Here is a 14,531-nt window from a genome sequence, read left to right on the forward strand (position 1 = left end):
TATAGGTTAATGGTTTTAACAAATTAGTGTATAACTGTTCAATACCTGGTGAAGTGTTAGAGCACATAAGCCTAATTTGTTAATTATGTCCTAATTTCGACCGCATCACCTGTCATTTGCGTCACATCTCACGTAACAGTGACTAGTTTATCAATGTATTTAAAACCGTAAATACATCGTCTATTATATATTGAAAAGTAACAATGAATGTCATGTGTACAACACACAGTGAAATACAGGTTAACAGTTGTTTCAAATTGTTGTTTAAATCCGTTAATGTAAATAAAGTCAGGCCAAGTTTCGGGAAAGATGGACCGACCGACAGACAGGCAAATATGCGGGGCGTATTACTTACAATATAGCCTCCTGCCTAAAGTGGGCGGTATGAACATATTAAATGCAACTCGTTCTTAGAAATCGTTGAATAGTAATAAAAAACGCGCTCTTGTCCCAACAAAAAGTTCAATTCAAAACAACAGGTGTATCCACCTGCAGCCAGTGGTATGGATATTATGTAACACTTAGTGAGTTTTCCCCATAATTTGTGCGGCCACATGCATTTGTATAGAGGTCTTCTTGAATGTACATGGGTTATCGTGTGACATGACTTCAAAGATGAATTGAATATTGTTTTCATATCGCATATGCATGTAAAAGCTTATGAAAATGTCAAATAATATGAGATAAATCGCATGAATATATGTGCAGATGTCTATGTTTAGACATTTTACATTTTTAATGCACACTATTAAAACAAACATATAGGTATTAATGTTTAAGATAATGATGCCAGTTTCGACAAAAGCAAGTCATAGAATAAAGAATATGCTACATAGAATTTCGCGTTCAAGATTTCACATTGAGAGTACCTTTGTCCGCTGACATCAATGCCAAATATGTCACCTTCGTCGAGACCGAACACCACCTGGGCCTGGAATCATATTTGGGTATTGTCAATATGAGAGGTCCATTATTAATTATTCATACACTGTTTTAAATCAATTCACAATGACATCATTTCTTATTTTAATGCATGAGTGTCAATGATTAAGCTTCATAGTTTACGTCATCGCAAACATTTAATGTATTGTTTGAATTGCATACACGTGTAAGTATATGTATTATATGAATTTGCCCCGTGTTTATATTTTTCTTGACTTAATGAATTTTACTTGAAAAATTATTGTATTTTATTTTAGTAACATCAATATGAACTTTCGGGGCACTGAACATGGATTTTAATAATATGAATTATCTATGGCACGCCAGAAATCGCTGTTTGTTTGTTGACATTGATAACGTAATAGTATATAAATGTCAAATGTAGTTGAAAATCGACGTTTAATACTGTGTTAACGCTGGGCAAGATATTTCGACCCGCTCAACTGACAAACATGTTCATGAACAATGTCTAGAATACAAGTCTTTATTAGTGCCTTTCTCCGTCAGTTATAATTCACATGGTTATTGTTGCCGGTTTGTAATAAATATATACCATATATGGCCATTTCAATTCCTTGAAAATGTGTGATGCTCCTCTTTATTTCACCAACTAAAACGTGTTGTTTCCAATGCATAAAAAATACAGATAATACTTGAGTGTAATAGGAATCAAAACGGACAAACAATACTCTGACTGTTATTAGGTTCTAAACATCATTATGGCAAGTATTAAAAGTCCCATAAACGTATCCAAATCATTAAGTGTGTTAATGTACAGCCGCTTCGCACTTATGCACTTTGGACAATACTCAGTCATCATTTTAGATGTAAAAGTTTAAAAAAAAAAACAACAACTTATTGCGTACCGTTCAGTCAACAAAAATTATATTCGAGGCGACGCAGATATGTAGCATTACACATCTATGTAAAACAAACATCAACTCTTTTTCAATCAGGTCAAAGTTATGTACTCAAAGAATAAAACATGAACAACTGAATATAATGTATTTAGTAGATCTGTTCTCTCAAAATTATATTGAACAGGATCAAATGCAGTACGTCTCTTCAGGGAGGACACTTTACGCATCGACGACATCCTCGTTTTCAAGGAAGTGTCCTCTAAACATGAATCTACCCCATACGGAAAGGAGTCATGAGTCAACCGTATGATAATCGCGTGCAAACTTAAAACCATGAAATCGGATGTTACGTTACTCTTATATATTAAGTACTTTTCCCTTTGCGCGCCCCAATTGACCGTAAAGGCAGAAGAGCCTTTATATATATTGATTGTTGAACACTACACATAATTATTGTTCTGTTTTCGCATAAAAGGGATTTCATCATATATTTGAAAAACAAACTACCCTTTAATACACTGTAATATGCAACTCGAATAACAGACGTACACTACGTCTCGCGCGATTTCTGCCACACTCCCACCGTGGACAATTTTTCGTGAGCGTGGAAAATCACCGCGATCTGAAGGTGTTTCCATCATGATTGATCGCGTCGACAGTGGCTGAACACCGCGGGCGTTATCGGGAAATCGGTGGTTCACGGTGAAATACAGGTAAATGTGAATGTACATGTATATTTCGATATTGCAGATCGTATAATTTTTGCAAAGTTCTATAATGTCTTGTTACATTTGTATGTACATTGTAACTTGATTGTTAACAATCGTCATTATTTTTTATTGTTTACCCTCGTTCCAGAATAATTCGACATGTCGTACATCGAGCGTGATGTACTTTATGTTTTGTTTCTACAGTTTCTGCGTGAAGATTTACTTGTTGTTTATTTAAAGAATCGTTTGTTTTTGTTAAAATTTCCGACAGAATTGAGAGGATGCGTTCAAATACCATCTGTTTTGTTATGTGTAAATGGATGTAAACAACAAATTCTCCATTTTATTCGATATAGTAAATTCATGTATACATCAAATTATCCATTTTATTCGATATAGTAAATGGATGAAGACATCACATTCTCCATCATTATTTCGTAAGAAAACAAGCGTTTTATTCGTATTGTAATACGGCACATGTACAATTAATAGACATGCATATACATGTATAACAAAATCATATATTTATAACATAATCAGTAGTTAAATGCATGTTTATAATATTAATAATAAAAAAACTCGTCCGCGTTGTTACTATGTTCGTTATTTTCCGAAAACCATATTCTTGGTCGTTTCTGAAATAAAAAAGTAAAACAGTTTTTAAAAAGCTAAATGTGAAATATTGACTCGTTAAATTGACCGCGATTTCTTAACAACACTTCTTATCGAAACTTTATAAATTTGATATACATTGTATTTGCTCAATGCACAACATTATTGTAACACAATAAGTAAATCAATATTTACCATAATATTACGGTTTCTTTTTTTACGTTATTTTACATACAGTGTATGTTTCAAAATGAACTTGTTATTGAACAAAGAACAGGTATACAAATAGTTACTCGCCAACATGACAATGATCTTTTCGCACGACTATGATATTAAAATATCGCGGAATTGAATACTTACTGCGGATGTCTCGAATTTGTACATGTACATTTATTCGATCCAATACATGTAACAAAAAATCACATGTAACAGGAAATCACAAAAATAGTCTGATATCAAATTACATGTACATGTAACATGTTTGTATATAATTGTTGGCGAGCTAAATATGTACACAAACGAGCAAGGGTTTTCGAAAGGTTAATAAAATACAAATCTTTAATTAAGAACAACAATGGAAACTTCATGCAGAAACAATTGAAACACAACCTGAAGCATGAAACGCAAACTATAATCACGCTCGAATTATTCGTAACATATCCTAGTGGCCAATACGAATTCGGTGCCCAACACTCTGCAGGAACTCCAACATCGACATGGTTCCAGCCAAATAATGTTCGCTCAAGGCCTTCAGTGTCTGTTTGTGGCTCACCGTCTTCTTTCGTACGCGTTTCTCCACCGATTCGCCCTTGCTCAGTCGGAAGGCCGTCTAACATGACACAGGAGTGACGGATTTCCTCATCCTCCCTGTAGATACTTGCCAGTCCCTCGGCCTGGATGTCTGGGCCTGGTGGTTAAAACAGCCTTGGATGCGAACAGATGGAGTAACCGACCTCAATGCGTTGTGTATCCCGATTTCAAAGTCGGCGACAACCTTCTCCGGATTCGGGCGCACGTCTCGACGAAGACAGGCGTCCAGTATACTGCACAATTTTTATATGTGTTGAATTGTAATATATTGATAAAATGTTATATGTATATGTTACAATAACACAAAGACAATTTTTCGACACATGTTTTTCTAAACTTTTATTTTAATTTATATTGAAATATATGTATAATGAGTTTTTTACCCATTTTATATAAATTCATAAATATTTGACAAAATCGTGCAGTCTCACTTTAATCGTAAAATGTTTACTATATTTTTTACACAACGAATGGGCATAATAACATTAAAATTATTTTAATATGTCGACTTACACTGAGATCTGTTATCAACGAACCCTTGCAGGATTCGTAACGACTTTTTCTGGCAAAAGTCGGCAATTTTAATTGTCGGTTAATTATAGGTGTTAGCCTTTGATCGGCGTATACTACAAACTAATGTAGGCGCGACTGTCCGGGTTGACAAAATAATGTATGAGCGATTGTCCGGGTTGGAAAAATAATGTAGGAGCGATTGTCCGGGTTGACAAAATAATGTAGGAGCGATTGTCCGGGTTGACAAAATAATGTAGGAGCGATTGTCCGGGTTGGCAAAATAATGTAGGAGCGATTGTCCGGGTTGACAAAATAATGAATAATGTAGGAGCGATTGTCCGGGTTGGCAAAATAATGTAGGAGCGACTGTCCGCCCTGTCAAAACATCGCAGGAGCGACTGTCTGCCCTGTCAAAACATCGTAGAAGCGACTGTCCGGCACCGCGACTGACACCGCAATTCGCCACGGCGAAAGCATCGTGTTCAACGGTGAGATAGTAATTTTCCACTCTGGGCTTAATCACGGTGATGAGTGGTGGATGGCATAAATCGCGCTAGACGTAGTGTATGTATGGTTACCATAAACTTTGAGTTCTGTTGTTGCTAAGGGTTGCTAAGTATAACAGAATACTGTAAATTGAAGCCAACATGCAACCTGCCAACCGCCATGAATGGTTCAGCAAATACTTCGCGCCATTCTTCCCCCTTGCACACGCTCGTATAATATTTTAGGATAAAAAGTATCACGGTATAAGCAAGCGAGCATCTGCCCTATAAAACTAATTGTCTTTGAATGTCCGAAAACAAAGAAACGTAAAAATAAACACTTTACAAAACAACAAACAAAAACAACAACAACAACAAAACACTGAATAAATAAACGAATACGGTACTCAATATATGAAATACGACACATGGATTTACACTATTTATTTACGTTTAGGTTACATGTTTAAAGAATAACTTCATAAACATAAATCGCAGACATTACAAAACGCGTTATTTCGTGCGTATTAAACTTGAAAAGCTTTCTTAGTCCAGGTTTAGAGAGCATTACAAGCCCAATGAATTCACCTTAAGCTAAAGTGAAAATTATGGTTTTATCGTAGTGTGCAACCGCTTTGAGTTAGCCACCAGTTGCGGTAGAGAATCAGAGGCGCTGAAGGAGCGTTATGTTACTTTGGGCGCTAAGGCAACGTCCGCGCAGACATTTGACGGGAAGCGGAAAATCTGGATCAAATCCATGCTTTCATAACGAACCACGTGATGATAGCCTAGCCACGTGGTAAATACTTAAACGTTTGTTTTTTTTGCTTTTCTAAATTTAGGTATTTTTTTATTATGAACCTAAACTTATACACTTTTTTCAAAATGTAAACTAAAATGATACTACTTTTTGTAATATAATACTTAAACCAATAAAATAAAATGCTACCAAATCTGAAAGAATTTTCTTGTGATGGCAGAGATTGTATTTGAGAGCAAGGAATAACAACTTCGCGTGGAGATTTGCGCTAAGGTAGTTTTGAGAAAGTTCGCATAGACAAATTGTGACAGCCACATGTACTTTTCGACATCGAATTTGAACCTTGAAATTGGCCCTAAAAACAACAAATAATTTGATATGGTAATAAATATATATGTTACCCTAAGAGAACTACTCAGTTGTTTGCCCACACTTCTGGCATCTCCTGACATCACGGCATTTAACAGTGTGTCATTTTCAGGCTGGACATTTTTTAAGCTCTTCTTCAGCCGCATGGTCAAACGCTCTGAAATCAATAATTCTGCTCGGTCAATCTTTATCAGAAATGAAGCTGATTATATGCATGTGTTGAAGCTTAACTTTGAAATACAATTTAAAAAATTCCTATGATTATTGCATAATTGTAGCTGTTCTCTAAGATATTTCTTACTGTTCACTTAGTATTTTTATACGTTTATACATACATACATTCGTACTTGTTAACGTATTCATTGAATTCGAATTAAACGCACAAGTTTTAACTACATTTCTGCGAATTACGTTGATACAGGCATGTGCAGTCGCACCTTATGGTTTGTATATACAGTGTTATTGGAATTCCATTTTGGTGTGTCCTTATGACCTTCATTCACAGACACATGAGTTGTTATGTGTTAACACCAATCTTAACCTGACGCAGAAGTATACAAGCAACTTTCAAAACATCAAAATCATATTGCTTACAATAATGACGTTTTAACTATACAAACCTGTCAACATGATGAATTTTTGAATATTTATTTAAAGAAGTGCTTGCATGTTTAAAAGTGTAAAATCATTTTGTGCGTTCGTCTGACTGTTTGCACATTTATTTGTCTTACCAGGTTTTGGATGATGCCGAAAGTTTCATTTTTAAATCGTCTTTAAAAGTAATGCGATCCAGTATATAAGTGTTTCATACACTTTGATATAAAGCCCACTAACAGTGTAATTGTTTGAATTATTTAATTTGGAAATGAATGATTTGATTTATTTTAGCAAATTTAGCGTGCTCGTCAAAGGTGTAAGTACTCGACAAAAATAATCCGCATTTTGTAACACGCGTCTTGTCTAAATTTCGCGTTGACACATCATGTTAATGTTTGTTTTTTTAATTTTCAGATATAGAAACCTTCGGTATTTTTAATATAAACAAGATGTGTTTGTGAAACACTATGTCCCCCCATATATTTGACCTTTGATCTTGAAGGATGACCTTTTCACCATCCAAAATGTGCAGCTCCACGAGATACACGTGCATTCTAAATATCAAATTGCTATCTTCAATATTGCAAAAGTTATGGCCGATGTTAAAGTTTGACGCAAACAAACCAACAAACAAACCAACAAACAAACCAACAAACAGACAGGTCAAAAAATATTTCCCCCAGTATAGACTAGGGGACATACAAATACCACTTCAAGTAGGCTATTTCTGATATTTATATGAATCTGTACAATCACATAATACATATACGTGGAAAGATTTAAAGTTAATAACAGTTATTATAAGCTTTACAGTTGATTTAAACTTTTATAATGCATTTGAATTTGAAGAACGTTTATAGTGAGTTTGACCTTTATGCTTATTCGTGATAGGTTAAGAAATTAACAATTATAAAAAATAAAGATTCAATTCTCGGAAAGATTAGATATTTTATACCACATTTTAATTTAAAATTGCTGACACATTATACAAATTCGAAGCATCATAGTCTAGTCATTCTAAGGCCTTATATTACGCCATTTTCGAAAGGGTCTTAAGACGCTTTTCCCCTATGCACAACCCCTTTTTAATGTTCACGTTGGCGTAAAAAAACATCCAATTTCAGTTTCGAAATCAACTTTCTAACACATTACACGTTCTTGATGATAACAAAGTGATCATATTTTGATTCTGACGTGGCGATTAGAGCATCAACTTCAGGTTTATTAAAAATACTCTTGTAATAGTCAAATGGTATTACATATGTGCGATATACTTCCAATAGATTACAAGTTAAAGAGAAATCAAATAAATATAATATCAATTAAATACCAATGATACAATTACGTTTTGTGAGATATAGGAATAACAGTTGGTGTCATAAACGGGAAACAGCCAATTACTCAATCACATATTCATACGTCCTTGTCTTTCATAGACGGAATTTCCCCCAGTCAGTCGTTACATATATATTTGTAATATTATTACACAGTTCTGTATTAACTGAATTTGACGATTATTTAATTCCTGAGGATAGCTCACAGTTTGCTTTGTTCATTTTATATTCATCATATGTGACGAAGAACCTTTAATTATATCACCTAATGAAAACTCCTAAGCCGTGTTGGTTTTTTACACGAACAAATTGATCGGTTAAGAATATAGTCGACTGATGCGCCGATGAGTCTCGAGTGTTCGATGAACCATTCATGAGCCCTTTTTGGCGTACTTTTTATTACTTTCAAAATGCTTCCTTTCTTGTTTATGAATATGGTCCAGCGTTTTAATATGTGGGAGTGTCTTAAATTTCAAATACATTTAAAAAAGTAAGTTAAACAAAATACGCAAAACGCAATTATGTATGTGTCGTTTTTATTTCTTTAATTTATGGCATAATTTACCCTACAATTCAAATAAATGTATCTTTATAATCGAAACGTATTGTCAAATTAAAGTGCACTTTAATATTAAGATTACTAGATGCAGACAACACTTTTAAAAACACTATTTAAAATCGATTAAGGGATAATCGTGTAAACGTATTTAGGTTACAAAACATGTACGCATGTTTAGTATGTTCAATTTATTTATGTATCGTGTTCAGTTTTCTTTTTTTTAATAGTGTAACATGGTCAAAATATTGCCAAAGTGTTTTGTTGTAGAAAAGCATTTTACATTATTTGGTTTTGGTTACTAGATCATTCGACACACGTACCACCTTATAGTTTAACCAATGAAATTAAAATGCAATACTATAAAATATCTATTCATAAACAAGTATTGCATTGACGTTTGATACCCACTAACATAAGACACAAAATATCCAATACTGTATTTTAACCTCACAATATACACATTATCAGTATCATATGTGCCAAATCATCAGAACTTTTAACTTTATATAAAAGCGCATGCATACAAATTTGATCGAGTGCTGGGTGATTTATTTTATCCACAGTGCAACATAAAGCTTCAGATCGAAGAAGATGGTTGAGTAATGAAGATTGGACGTTGCAAGTAAAATATCCCAAAAGGTGTTCGATTCTTTTGAGATCAAATCAACATCATTGGCAACCAACCACAACAAAATGTTGTCAGCGTCAAACTGAGTATTCAAAGTTTTTAATTAGAAGACAAAAATGTATTAGCATCAACACGCTACTTACCTAGGGATACCAGACCAACGACCTGTGGTCTGTACCACCACTCAACACCGCATACTTTGATCCGCATTTCAATATTGTTGTGCACTTCCATTACTGTGCCAATTTTACCGATCGTCTGTAAGAAATTGAACATTATTTTAATATGCGAGGACATTGTTATACAGTTTAATCTTAACTATATAGTTTTTCTGCTGATATTGTATTGTGAATATTAAACCCAGCCGTAGTAAGATTAGTCAAAATCCCTGCTAATACAGGCACTTGTATTTTTATATTGTCAATTTAACACGTTACTTGAAAAATGAAGTGCACCTGGACCGCAAACTCTTGAAATATATAATGTTTTCGGCTGATGTGTTGGTTTTATAAAATGTTTTATATTTATTCCATGCTTTGTGATGGTGATAGAGAAATATCAGTGAATAAAAAACTAGTATTTCACTGATTAAAACAGTGAAAAATAACAGGGAAAATTATCGAAAATTGTCTTTTTGTACCGGAACTATTTTAAGATGTCTTTGGTTTCCCCATTGTGACCCCAATTTTACCAAGGGCAACCACCCTGCATTGTATGTTTATACAAACATACGGCTAAGCTTCCCTTGAACAGTCATGTTATAACATTTTGAGGCGCCCAATGAGTATTATATTGTCCGGAATGGCACAAATACAAAAATAATCATTTGTAAGCATAAAAAAGAAAATATGTTGCCATTTGGTTGAATATCAATTTTAATTCACTAGTGATCATAGAAAAAGTATATATTCACTTGTGGCTGCGCCACTCGTTAACTCATTTTCTATGATTACCCGTGAATAAAAATCGATATTCCACTTAATCCAACAAATATCCGGTATTTATTCAGTCCAATTGTTACCTAACGTTTTTTATCAAAGAACCTTTAAAATTGAAAATTTCTCAACTTAGTCAATATACATTAAATGAATTTAATTATTTATAATTAATATTTATAAACATAAAGGCTATTCGAGTTAGATTTATGCTAAATTATGTTTACTTAAGCAAGAAGGAAAAACTGTGCATATACGTTAAGATGTATTATATACAGGTCATACAAAGGTACAATTGATAAAACAAACTGATAACAAATTTACCTGCCAAATAAAGAACATGATAATATGTTTACACAACTAGACACATGTCAGACATAAATGTTGCATTGGTAGTCATGTTACATGTCTAGTGTTACTATAACAAATAAATACGGTGCCAAAATGTTAATGCTCATTGAGGCATTGGCCATCATTTGCAAAAAAGCAACCAACCAAAAACGGCAATCCACCCTCGATACATCAATATGATGAGCATGAAAATACTTAACTTGTAAATTGAGAGCTTGACATTGAAGCGATTGACATGGAATAGTATTATCTTGATATGATTAATATTTGTGTCAACTGATTTTGAAAACCCATAATGTATGACTAAACATGAACATTGATTATTTATATATGAATATCCATATTTAAAATATGCGAAACGTTTCTGTTTTTCCACTCTGACCTTGACATTTAAGTATTGCATGCAATACGTCGTCTAAATATTATGATAATTTTTACCCACTTATTACAAAATCCCATAATTAGCAAATGTATTGGCGGTGAACTTTAATATCGTCACATATTTATATAAGGAATTTATATAAACTTATATGGCGGTAAAAAAATAAACATTAACATACATAAAAATATACATATAACTACATTGGGAGAAAAACAGGTATTTGAATACACCCGCACACTTGCTTCTATTCAAATGTATTCGACTTTGGTTACACTTTTGCCAATAAGGAAAGTACCACTTGTAACGTGTAGGTTACTTTTTATTTTCGTCGATACGAAATAAACAAAATTCGAATAATACAATACGAACAACGCACCCGATCCATGCCTGTTCTCCACTGTCCATTTTGTAGATCCTTCAGTGTATGTTCATTGCTGCAGATCATAACGATGTCTCCATCGACAAAAGGCGGCGAAATTGAACCACCAACAACATTAAAAATCCTAAAACAACATTTCCTTTATATTTATATTTTAAAGCTTTTTGAACAGATGAGGATTCAAACATTCAAAAAAGCGGGACCGCTTCATTTACTATTGAGAGTACAAATACAATACAAATACATAGCATTGATATAGCGCACAAATATTTACATATTCTATTGCGCTTCCCAATGACATATTCGGCATTAAGACCAAAACATGCTAACAATATACATTTATGTTCATACACGTTAAAACAATCAGAATTTACTATTTTAGTTAGAAAACATGCAGACTTCATACTAATCCTACAAGTACACTCATTGTTTGTAAAGAGAAAAAAACTTATAAAACAAACTATTAGATTAATGCATGGTTTTCTGTTTATTATACCAGTCCACACATCATTTTCGATAACCGATTCGTATATATAATGCTTTGTTTAATCGTTTCTGAATGGTATTAAATACACACAGGCAAAAGACCACATATCTATTGTAAAACCCATACGCCCGATAATAAATACTTTCTATGGCAACATAGTGGTTACACAGTTCATCATATACACCATTTGGACTTGAAATTAACCTGAGTATGTGATCACTAAGGTTCATCTTATTGCGACCGTAATCCTTGTAATCATGCTCTAAGTTATATGTATATTCCTTGTCATTATACGACTTGGTTTTAGAATTGACCTTGAATTGTGAAAAGTAACACTGTCATTTGTTCTATGCACAAGTAATATAATAGCTTCTACTGTCTCAAATATTGAATAGCGGTTAGACGTTAATACAAGAATACGTTGCTTTTATTTTGTCTTCAGAGAATGATAGCAGTATAGCGTTTTTTTTAAATGTGAGTGAAACATGTGTAAAGCCTTTTTGTTAGTTATTACGGTTTTGCTAAGTGTGAGATCGAACTCCGCCAAGGACGGTCCCAAGCCCGCGCTAAAAAAGGAAGATGGATGGGCGTAGGGCTAGCTACTATACCCTGCTGAAACCTTATTGCTACAGAAACGCCAAACAGAATAACAACAGACATCACGGACATGGGAGAAGGTGAACCTCCAGCTGGAGGACGTATGACGCCGGACGGTGAAAGCCAGTGTCAACTGGAAGCCATCATGCCGAAGACCATCATCTCCACCAGGATCACTACCACCATCGGTACATGGAATGTCCGAACCATGTATGAGACCGGGAAGACAAGTGTCCGCATAGATGAGGAAGTTCAACCTCACCATCCTCGGGATCAGTTAATCAAGATGAACTGGCTCTGTGCAGAAGCGACTGACTTCCGGTGAATTGCTGTTGTTCTCGGGGCATGAGCAGGAGGATGCAGGCAGGACACACCCAGGGAGTAGCCCTGATGCTTTTCAAGTCGGCACAGAGAGCGCTTATCGGGTGGGAGGCATACGGACCTCGGTTCATGACGGCCTTTTTCCTTACATTGAAAAAGAGGATCAACTTGGACATAATCAAGTGCTACGCCCCAACAAACGACAATAAAGAGGATGTGAAGGACAACTTCTACAATAGACTGTAAACCATCATACAAGACAGACCAAAGAGAAACATCGTCATTCTAATGGATGACTTTAACGCCAAGATCGGCAATGACAGCCGAGGACATGATGAGATCATGGGAAAGCAAGGGTTAGGCGAGATGAACGACAACGGAGAGAGATTCGCCGACCAGTGTGCCACAAGTAACCTGGTCATCGGAGGAAGTGTTTTCCATCACAACAGGATACACAAGACAACTTGGGTGTCAAAGACCTGTCAACGGAGAACCAGATTGACCACTTGTGCATCGCAAGGACGTTTCGTCGCTTTCTTCAGGATGTACGTGTCAAGCGAGGAGCAGACGTGGCTTCGGACCATCATCTCCTTTTCGCCCGATTGAAACTTGAGCTGAAAAAGAGTTGGACATGGGCTCAACCAACGCCAACGGTACAACATTGCCAGTCGGAAATACACCTGGAAGCAAGAAGAGTTTAAGGTCACTCTCTCCAACAATTTCCAGGCCCTAGAGCAGCTGCTTGAAGAAGGGACGATAGAGCAGAAGTGGCAGAACGTGAAAAAAACAGTGACTTCAACATGCCAAGAAGTACTGGGCTCCAAGTCTTACAACCACAAGGAGTGGATATCAGCAGAGACGCTTCAGAAAGTTGCGGAAAGACGAGAAAAGAAGGCAAGTGTAAACACCAGCAGAACACGAGCCGCATGAGTGAAAGCACAAGAAGTCTACACCGAAGCAAATAAGAGCGTCAAGCGAAGTATTAGAGAAGACAAGAGGAACTACCCTGAGACGCTTGCAACAGAAGCGGAAGAGGCAGCCTATCAGAACAAAATATGTACTCCATTACCAAGAGATTAGCAGGAAAGTTTGCCAAGCCAGAGAGGCCAATAAGGGACAAAAATGGAGGAGTAATACCAGATGATGAAGGGCAGAAGAAGAGGTGGATTGAGCACTTCCTGGAGTATTTCAACAGGCCAGCCCCTGTGAGTCCACCGGAGATTCTGCCAGCTACAAGCGATCTGCCAATCAAATGCTGCACTCCCACAAAGGAAGAGATCAGCAGCGCCATCAAGCAACTGAAGAACGGCAAATCTGCAAGACCTGACAGCATACCAGCAGAAGCGCTTTAGGCTGACGTGGAGACCAGTGTGGAGCTTCTACAACCGCTCTTCAGCAAGATATGGGAAGAAGAAATCCCAACTGAGTGGAAAGCGGGTTACCTCATCAAGCTTCCAAAAAAAGGCGCCCTCAGTTCCTGCTCCAACTACCGAGTAATCACACTGTTGCCCATCCTAGCAAAGGTGTTTAATCTCATCCTGCTGAACAGAATAAAACACGCAGTAGACCCGCATCTCCGTGGCCAACTAGCAGGCTTCCGAAAGGAGAGATCGTGCACGGATCAGATCGCAACCCTGCGCATCATTCTGAAACAATCCCTGGAGTGGAATTTGCCGTTGTATGTCAACTTTATTGACTATGAAAAGGCATTCGACAGCGTTGACCGGGAGTCCCTCTGGAGACTTCTGAGGCACTTCGGAGTGCTATAAAAGATCACCAACATCATCAGGAAGTCTTATGAGGGAATGACCTGCAGAATTTTTTCATAGCAGACAGCTCACAGATGCCTTTGACGTGAGAACTGGTGTGAGGCAAGTTTGTTTACCCTCAACTTTCCTGT

General features: G+C 35.9%; 1 protein-coding gene across 1 annotated transcript in view; it reads right to left on the reverse strand.

The window, feature by feature from the left end:
• The window catches only part of LOC127850877 (uncharacterized), a 141,139-nt gene that overhangs the window by 61,072 nt on the left and 65,536 nt on the right, over window positions 1-14,531 (reverse strand). The window contains exons 16-19 of the mRNA XM_052384267.1: window positions 11,224-11,350; window positions 9,323-9,437; window positions 6,094-6,218; window positions 870-931 (exon numbers count right to left, since the gene is read on the reverse strand). Coding sequence (XP_052240227.1) covers window positions 870-931; window positions 6,094-6,218; window positions 9,323-9,437; window positions 11,224-11,350 — 429 coding nt within the window. The remainder of the gene's footprint in view (window positions 1-869; window positions 932-6,093; window positions 6,219-9,322; window positions 9,438-11,223; window positions 11,351-14,531) is intronic.

The sequence above is a fragment of the Dreissena polymorpha genome, chromosome 11 (assembly GCF_020536995.1).
Source record: "Dreissena polymorpha isolate Duluth1 chromosome 11, UMN_Dpol_1.0, whole genome shotgun sequence".
NCBI lineage: Eukaryota > Metazoa > Mollusca > Bivalvia > Myida > Dreissenidae > Dreissena > Dreissena polymorpha.